The 9,155-nt window shown below is 37.5% G+C and overlaps 1 protein-coding gene across 1 annotated transcript; it reads right to left on the bottom strand.

Annotated features, from left to right (window-relative positions):
- Positions 1–535: 535 nt before the first annotated feature.
- EMB1138 (DEAD box RNA helicase (RH3)) lies at positions 536–8,193 on the bottom strand. Its single transcript, XM_078293199.1, has 10 exons — positions 7,698–8,193; positions 7,311–7,444; positions 6,394–6,811; positions 6,078–6,176; positions 5,624–5,848; positions 4,036–4,413; positions 3,250–3,393; positions 3,032–3,127; positions 1,938–2,278; positions 536–1,016 (listed from the first exon to the last, which is right to left on the bottom strand). Exons 1-10 carry the CDS (start codon positions 8,085–8,087, stop codon positions 935–937), a joined length of 2,307 nt encoding a protein of 768 aa, XP_078149325.1. The 5' UTR covers positions 8,088–8,193; the 3' UTR covers positions 536–934.
- Positions 8,194–9,155: the final 962 nt, after the last annotated feature.

Below are 9,155 nucleotides of genomic sequence, written 5' to 3'. Positions count from 1 at the left end.
GACTAAAGGCAAAAATTTGGAAACGGAATAAAAATCTAAAAGGATCCAATATGAGCTCTCCTCACAATTCTAGAATTGATGTATTGTATTGTGTCACGGTGTGGTGGGCCGGACAATAGTTCTAGTCAGACAAAACTCAATCTGGTGTCTATAAAATATATAGGTGATCTGTTTTGAGATTCAAGCCATATTAAAAAATAGGTCAAGAATAAATAATTGCACTTCAGGTACAGCAGTACAGCATGCCCAACAACCATCAATTTGATGCCTCGCACACATCTCATAACTAAAATTCATTCTCTCAAAACTTCAAAAGTCGTGCAATGATCTTTTTCTTCTTGCTCCCATAATAAAAGGATTCTCAGTTTCTCACTCTATGCTGTACTGCAAATCCTATGATTCCGTTATTGAATCAAACAAACAAAACATCTGGAAACTAATAACCGTCAGTGCCCGCTTTTTTAATTACCAATTCTCACTACAACCGTACAACATAAACATCGTGGCATACTCTCCGGGATTTTGCATGGCACAGTTTGAAATAAAAAAGAAATGTTCATTTCAATAACACATATGCTTATAAACCAAAGTGCACATACTATAACATAACGCTATAAAGCAAGAACAAAACACAAATTAAAGGTAAAACAAGCAAAAAAAAAGGCCCAACACTAATCCACTAAGCAAAGCCAGATAAGAACAAAAGATGAGATAGTTAACCTAATTCAACCTCTTTTCTTGAAAGCCTCAAGCAAACATGCCTTCTTTCAAGCCACCCCTGGAGATGCACATCTATTAATCTCTGAGAGAACTTTCAACGAGTTTCTTCACCTAGTGTGCCTTCGATTGTATCCAAAATAATCTTTGTTAGATATCAGGAGAGCCCAAAAATAGTCTTGACGTAGATAGAGACTCATCTGGTATGCACTAGTATTTAATTGCCAGGGCAATCTACTGCACGGTGCCCTGGTCTACCACACTTGTAGCAAGCACCTCCAAAAGCACCTCCAAAACTTCTGTTACAAATTCAGAGTTTTCCACAAGTAATAATTAGTTCCAGGGAAAACATTACTATTTTCTTTCATTTGAGATCAATTAAGTGGGCTATTGTACGAAAGATTGTTGATTTGTTACTATGACCTTTTTTACCAGCAGTTACAGCCACTGCAGCTATCATAATCTTTTTACCAATCTCATATTTGGTATTCTTTTAGCATGTGGATTTTATCTACATGATATGTGCTTCCTTCAGAATGAAAATACTCATATTTCATACATAAAGAGTTTTCTTAGAGAAAAAAAAACTTGTTTTATGAACATTCTGCTACTACAATACAAATTAAATCACAAATAGATAGGCCCTCACGAATACAACTACAATGTGTCAGATAAATCTGTCGCATTGCACTTGAAGTAGATATTTTTAAAGGATATCTATATTAATAGGTGAGGCTATGGTAATATGCATATTACAGATTGACCCGTGCTATCTTTATTTTCAAAGTTTAAATACCTGATCCGAACCGTTAAACATGATCTCCATACTAAAATGTACTTGTAGACAAAAAGTTTTACATTTTTTTTTTTTAATTTGTTTACTATTTTTCAGATAGGTAGAAAATCACTGAGTTTTGAAGGTCCAGAATTTTCAAATCCAGTGAATTTCTACCTATAAAAAAATAAATAAAAGAAACTCTACAAAATATAAAATTTGGTCTGCAAGTACATTTTAATATGAAGAGAATGTTAAATGATAAAGATCAACTGTTTGGACCTTAAAAACAGAGATATGAGTCCATAGCGTGGGCCATGGTGCAATATGCATATTACCATAGCCTCATTCCTATATATCCATCTCAAAAGGTTTAAAAGAAGCAACCTGCCCGAACAAAACCCCAGTTAAATCCAACAAAACTTAAAAAAGAGTTTGTGATTACCTATCTCCTCTTCCGCCGGAATAGGACGAACGGGCAGATCGTCTGGCCCCTGAGAAATCATCGTCCGAACGGGCAGATCTTCTGCCCCCTGACCAATCATCCATGCTGCTTCCACCTCGAGGAGATCTTGACCAGTCATTGCCGCGAGGCCTGAAGCTGCGCCCACCACCACTATATTCATCATCACTGCCTGATTGGCGGCCTCGGCCCCCACCATTCCAACTTCTACCGCCCCTACTGGATCCTCCGCTGCTCCGGCCGAATCTTGAACCGCGTCCCTGGCTCGAGAACCGCCCATAGAAGTCCGTTGCCGGGCCGCCATCATCTTGCAATGCCGGAAGCTGTGAAGGAGCAAAGATAACCAAGCAAACAATGCCATATTCAGAATGTAACCATGATATGACGTCAAAAAGGCACTTGTAAACATATAAAAATACAAATCCTGACAAGTTTGAAATTCCTAATCGGTTGTTATTTATATATTATGAAAGGCAATATAGTTCAATTAGTGGTTGTTTTAGTCATTTCCTTACCCTGAACAACTTGGCTGATCCCGAGTAAAATCAGCCAATTTGGAGCAGAATCGACCAGAGACAAGACTAATATCAACAAAGTTCGAAGTGTTTACTGAGTTTCACTGTTTTAGTTAATTTGACCATAATTGAACATAATTTGAGTCCTAAACCCAAATCACATCTACATGGTAATTTAGTTCCTCAAATTTTGAATTATGGTGTGGCCAGTTAAACAATTTTGTGGAGGAAAGAAGTTCGACTCTGAGAAGGTCACAAAGAGACTTTAGCATTGTAATATATTACTGAACTTGGTGTATATATGGTGCACCGTCTTGTTTTACTTCAGTAAGTATATTGCTTTGTGCAGTAAACCATGACCGACAATTGGCCAGGTTTATTTTGCTAATAAACCAATTAGCAGAAGGAGATTAACTCCAAGTTTCCATGAAACTATGAAAGTAGAGGCTTTAGCAATAACCAAAACGGGAAGGAACCTTTGCAGATTCTAGATAAGATAACTATTTAGCTCGACCAAATAGAACTTAACCTTCTTTATAGAAATATAAAACAAACAAATACCTTTGTGATCTTGGAAAGGGTGTTTCCAGGTGGCAATTCCTTATTTAATAGCGTCTTTGCAATTTCCTCTGGTAAATCAAAAACCGCTCCCTGGACCTAAAAGAGGCGTTGATTTATTTTAATGCAACTCAAACAATATATAACTTGGGTTGCTAGATGATATGAAGCATCATTCCATTAAAAAGGCTTGAAACTATTGATTAAAGAAAACAATTTACCCCCTCACTAGCAAGTAATTGTATTTTCCCGACTTCATCAGCAGCCTCAGGATAGACATCAGAGAGAAAGCCCATGACACTTCTGGCAGAGAAGAAGCCTCTGGAGTACCCTGGCTCTCTAGTTAATTGTATCGTCACATATCCCTGACAAATGATTTTAATTGATCATACAAGATAAAAAAAAAAAAAAAAATCAGGTAGCATGCACATGCAATCACACAGAAGAGGTTTCTTCGACTTTTTTATCATAATAACTACTAGTTAATAACCACTAAATATTTATACTTCGCACTTGGAGTCAGCATAGTTTCAAGTATTGAATTAAGAAACAACTTGTAAAATCCCTAAATATTCAAGAAACTTAGCCCCAAAAATTTGAATATTAGTAAAAAGATAGCATCTTGTAAGAAATTAAGACAACAAAATCCTTATGTTAGTTTGGGTCTTTAACAAACACTAACTAACCAGATCAATAGTGTGATTGATGTCAAAATGATGCTCTGATAAAACATTTAAATTAAATTTAGCATCCTCAACAGGTTACTGGAAACAAAAGAAAACAGGAAAGCCCTCAATTCTTGTCAGGATCATCTTCTTTCATACACACAACAATTTTTGTGATGCATGTACTAAAGGTGTGAAGAGCACCGAGAGACAGTAGCACAATTTGTTTCTAAAATTTCCAAATTAATTGAGCCCCTAGAAAATCATCAAGGGGAGATTTTTCATGCATTCCCTGAGAGAAGGTAGCATTTGCACATTTCCAAAAGTTAAATATAATATTACCTGCTCATGACTGATTAAAGACCGTGAAGAAGGTGGTTGACTGAAGCCACTCATTTGCGCCAAGGCAGCTGCCAGGGCATTACTGCCAAGCTCAGCAGCCAATTTCTCTGCTGCAGGAAGGAAGTACTCAATTGACTGCGGGTGGACCCCACGGAGTGTGGCAGCCACATGCTCTGCAGATGACTCCAAGATCTCCTCAATCCCAGGCGGAGTAATGAACTCAAACTTGCAACCAACATCCCGCTCAAGTGACTTGACAGTGCGTCTCTGGTTGTTTGTAAACATCAAAAGGGCAGTCCCAGCTTTCCCGGCACGGCCAGTGCGGCCTGACCGATGCACAAATGTCTCAGGGTCATTTGGAAGTTCATAGTGAATAATCTGCATTGAAGTGGGAGTTATGATCTTTGTGATTCTTCTTTCAGGTATGAAGTTCAACGAATATGAACATACAATGGCTCCATTTGTGAATGTAAAGGATAATAGAAAATAATTTTCTCAGAATTGGTTGCAAAATGGAAAGTCTTTAGTATCGGTATGTTTCAAAACTAGACATGACTAGTACATGTTTGAACTGGTATAAAAAAGTGCATCCAGCAAGTCATTCTCAGTATAGTGCAGGCCACAATAAAAAGGATGAAAAGGCACAAAGAATTAACCAAACAAAAAAATCCCACCAAACACCCTAAAAGAGATGTTTGCAGAAGCTATGGCTGCTGCATTTCTAAAATCTTGAAAAAAAATCTTGATAATTACCTCTAGGAGTGCAAACGGATCTGATATTATCCAATTGTATCCCGATTTGAATCCAAAATTTAGTGGATTACAGATATTTTAGGATATGAATATGAATATCATTCCAACGGATATGGATGTGGATACGACTTCTAATTTGAAAACGAATAAATATATGGATACAAATAACTATCCACATCCCAAATTTCCAGATTCATGAATATCCATCAGTACATCCATGAAATCTGATTTCTTTCCTTGTTCCTATGATATGCGACATGCCATGATCCAGCTACCAAAGTCGATTAGGCAACATTTGTTTTCTAGATTGAATTGACAAACTCCAAGCCCATTTGTTTTCTGCTGAATTTATCTAAATGAAATTAACTATACTTCTATTCACTATATGAGCCCAATGTGTAAGGTACAGGCACTGAATCGAAGCATATACTTTTTTTTAGAAAAATAAATATTTTTTTTCTTCCAGAGCATAAATTTTAATCAACTAGGTGCATGTATCTCTGTCTTTTATTAGTAGAGTTTCTTTGATTTAATTATCTTATTTACACTCATATTTGCTAGTATCCAATTGATATTTGTAATTGTTTAATATCCAATTCATATCTGCATAAAAAACTATCTGTATCCATATTTGTATCCGAAAATTAATAACGCGTATGGATACGGTTAGGTACTGTCCGTCCAAATCTGATCTGTTTGCCCCCTAGTTACCACTGTATTGCCACAGCTTGAAATTCCCAATCAAATATATTAGATGGAAGTTTAAAGCTTCTTCATATTGAACACTCAAATCTATGATCATATCAAAAGACTACAAAGGGATTGGGAGACAAACCAAGTCAACATTGGGTATGTCAAGACCTCTTGATGCGACATCGGTTGCGACAAGCACGGTGAACTTCCCTTGGCGGAAACCATTCAGAGTTCTCTCTCTCTGATGCTGGGAAATGTCACCATGGAGTGCCTCTGCCGCAATACTATTTGTCAACGCCAGCGACACCTCATCGGCATCCCTCTTTGTTTGGGTAAACACTATTGTCTTTCCTCCCTTTGCATGTACCTAAAGATAAGCAAAAAAGAAAAAAGTTTCTAAAACTGTCAGACACTGTCCCAGATAAAACTTAGCTTTTGGAAAATGAGTGGGAAACAGAGCATCTTTAAACTAAAAAGAGAACTTGAGATATTTCTCTGTGTCTGTGCAATCTTTTGGAAAGACTTCTAAAATAAACATTGACACAGTAACAGATGTTTTGATTAGATTAAAGATGCTTGTCAAGGAATGAACATACCGTTATTAAGTCACTCAAAACAGTACGTTTTGTTGTGGGTGTAATTGGGAGTGCATATAGTTTTATTCCCTCGGCAAGCTTCTCTTCTTGTTCGCCAACCTAAAGAATAAGTAAAAAATCATTATATAATTCTATTTATTTCTCTCTCTTCTTATATTCTACTGAAATTGAATCTGTATAAATTGCTAAATTCAAAAAGGTTGAAAACAACCACATATGACGATGTGTGCACAAGAAGGGCACCGTGAACAAGTATAGAAATAAGCTGCAAAATTAAAATACCAAAACAAAACAAAAAAAGATGACAGAGTAGTACCAAATCAATTGTCAAAGGGTTATTCAAGTATTTTCTCGTCAGCTTCCTAATCCATCCTGGCATAGTAGCAGAGAAAAGCATGCTCTGCCTCACAGCAGGTACATTATCCAATATCACCTCTACATCCTCTTCAAACCCAACAGCCAGCATTTGATCAGCCTCATCTAACACCAAAAACTTGACTTCATCCAACCTAAGAGTATCACTTTTGATCAAATCAATCAGCCGGCCTGGCGTGCCGACAACTACATCCACACCACGAGATAAGGCCTTCTGCTGTAGTTGGTACGAGACACCACCATACACACAGACAGTGTTGAGGTATGGTGCCGATTCTTTGATTTCTTTCTCAACTTGTTTTGCTAGTTCTCGTGTTGGTGCAAGAACTAAAACCCGTGGGAGCCGGTGACTTGACCGTCTAAATTAGAAAGAAAAGAACCATAAGTTAAGAAAAATAATAACAAATTATAAATCATGCTTAACTGCAATTTTCATTTTTCTTATATAATAGTGAGGTTTAGCCTCACCGATTTCATTAAAGAAACCATAGAGTTACAAAAGATCAGATACCAAACAGCTGGTATCGATCTTCAAGAACTGCAATTTTCATATAGCACCAATGTTTTTTTTTTTTTCTAATTGGAGCACTTGAACGTTTGGGACTAAAGGTCAGTTGTTGTTGTTGTTGTTGCTGTTGGAGCACTTGAACCAGTGACAATATGCAGACCAAAAAATTGACCAACTTGCACCTGGAAAAGTGGAAAATGGCCTTGCAATAGTAGTATGACAGCCGAAAATGTTGCAAGTCTAATAGCTCACATCTAAATGCAAAGTCGAAAGACTTATTTGCTTATATGTTAAGCAGTTAGGTAGAATTTGCAAAAGAGCCTCAATACCAAATACCAACATAGTCCTACCTTCCGCTAAGAGCTCCATCTTCTTCCATGAGTCGCTTGATAATAGGGATTCCAAAAGCAAGTGTTTTCCCGGTACCAGTCTTGGCACGTGCAATTATGTCACGGCCTTCTAGAGCAGGAACCAGCACAGCTCTCTGCAAGTGTTCAAAATAGAAAAGATAATAAAGGTAAATACAACCACTTTTGTTTGGTTACTTGAAATAAAATTTACAAAGAATTGCCTGATGTTTTATTTTCCTTCTAAATTTGTACATGAAAATAACAAGAACACTAAATTGAGACTTGAGCATCATATATAAATTCAAAAAATTACCCACTGCCTGACCATACACACTGGTAGTAGTTAAAATTCTAGGTTGAACACAAAGAAAATAACATATTATGGACCTGAATAGGGAAGAGACTTGTAATGCCTCGCTTCTCCAGGCTTTTAACTAGCTCTTCAGGTAACCCGAGTTTAGTGATGGAGAGCTCTCCTTCGCCTCCCCCTAACTCTCCGTTGGCGAAATCCTCCATGTCCATTTCAGATTCATACTCATCTCCGCTGAAATCCTCTTCATCCTCTCCGAGACTCGACTTAGAGAAGTCGCCGAGGCCCTTGAACGCCTCCTCGCTGAGCACCGAGTTCACAGAATTCGGCGAAGCGACAGCTAGCGGCACTAGAGAACGCAGCTGTGGCCTGAGCGGGAGCAATTGAGGCTTGATGGATAATTTGGTCCCCGTAAGCTCGATTGAAGGGGATAGAAAGAGGGAGGAGGTGCCTAGGAGGGATGCCATGGTTGAGCTAGAGAGGGGACAGAGAGAAGTATGAGGGAGGGATAAGGGAAGTTATATAGAAATGAATGGACAAGCGAAGGCACACATCGTCGGATAGGGCTTTGGGAAGGGTTTAAGGATGGGAATTTGAGGTAAGATATTTTTTTGTTATTGTTGCGTTTTTAGACCTTGAAAAAGCATTTAATATATAAACAATTTCTGAAAGGGCAGATATTTAAAGGTATCTTGTCTCAACGGTCAAGATTCGATTGAAACTTACCATATTTGATTTGTACAAATCGATAGGAGCCAACAAAAAGAGAGACTTTTTAGGGTATTCTTGAAAGAGGAGGTTCAAATGCCTCCATGTTTTTGTGTCTCCATCATGTCTCCATCTCTCTCTATTATTTTCAAAGTTCAAACAGTCGATCCGAACCGCTCAACCTAACCTCCATACTAAAATATGTTTGGAGACCAAATTTTACATTTTTAGAAATTTTTTTACTATTTTTTTAGATAGATAGAAAATCAGTAAATCTGAACCATCTAAAAAAAGTATTTTTGTACCTGTCTAAAAAAATAGTAAAAAAATTTCTAAAAATATAAAATTTGGTTTCCAAACATATTTTAGTATGGAGGTTAGGTTGAGTGGTTCAGATCGACTGTTTGAACTTTGAAAATAATGGAAAAAGATGGAGGCATGATGGAGACACAAAAACATGGAGGCATTTGAACCCTCCTCTGATTGAAATTATTACTAGAAAAGCTTGTGAAGTAGCGAAATTGGACTCAAGGCCCAAGGCCCAGTATCCAAATATGGAGTACTGGAGTTGGATGCTTAGATTTTTTTCTTAGCCCAAATCTAACTCAGGCTTAGCCTGCGAAAGAAAACCTCAAACTGTCCCATAAAACAATTTCTGATGTACCCAAGTTCTTCTGCTCTGCTCGTTAACGCGTGTATTGTATTTATTCATTGTTCGATTCCCGACAAATCTGAGCACTCGATATTCGATGAAAATCAAGGTTGACTTCAGCTGCCTAACAGACCTTATTAAAACGGAACCATTTTTACGTTCAATGCTTTCTGCA

The sequence above is a fragment of the Carex rostrata genome, chromosome 2 (genome assembly GCF_964058835.1).
Source record: "Carex rostrata chromosome 2, lpCarRost1.2, whole genome shotgun sequence".
NCBI lineage: Eukaryota > Viridiplantae > Streptophyta > Magnoliopsida > Poales > Cyperaceae > Carex > Carex rostrata.
The sequence above is the reverse complement of the archived record's forward strand: the minus strand, read 5'-3'. Positions and strand labels throughout refer to the sequence as shown.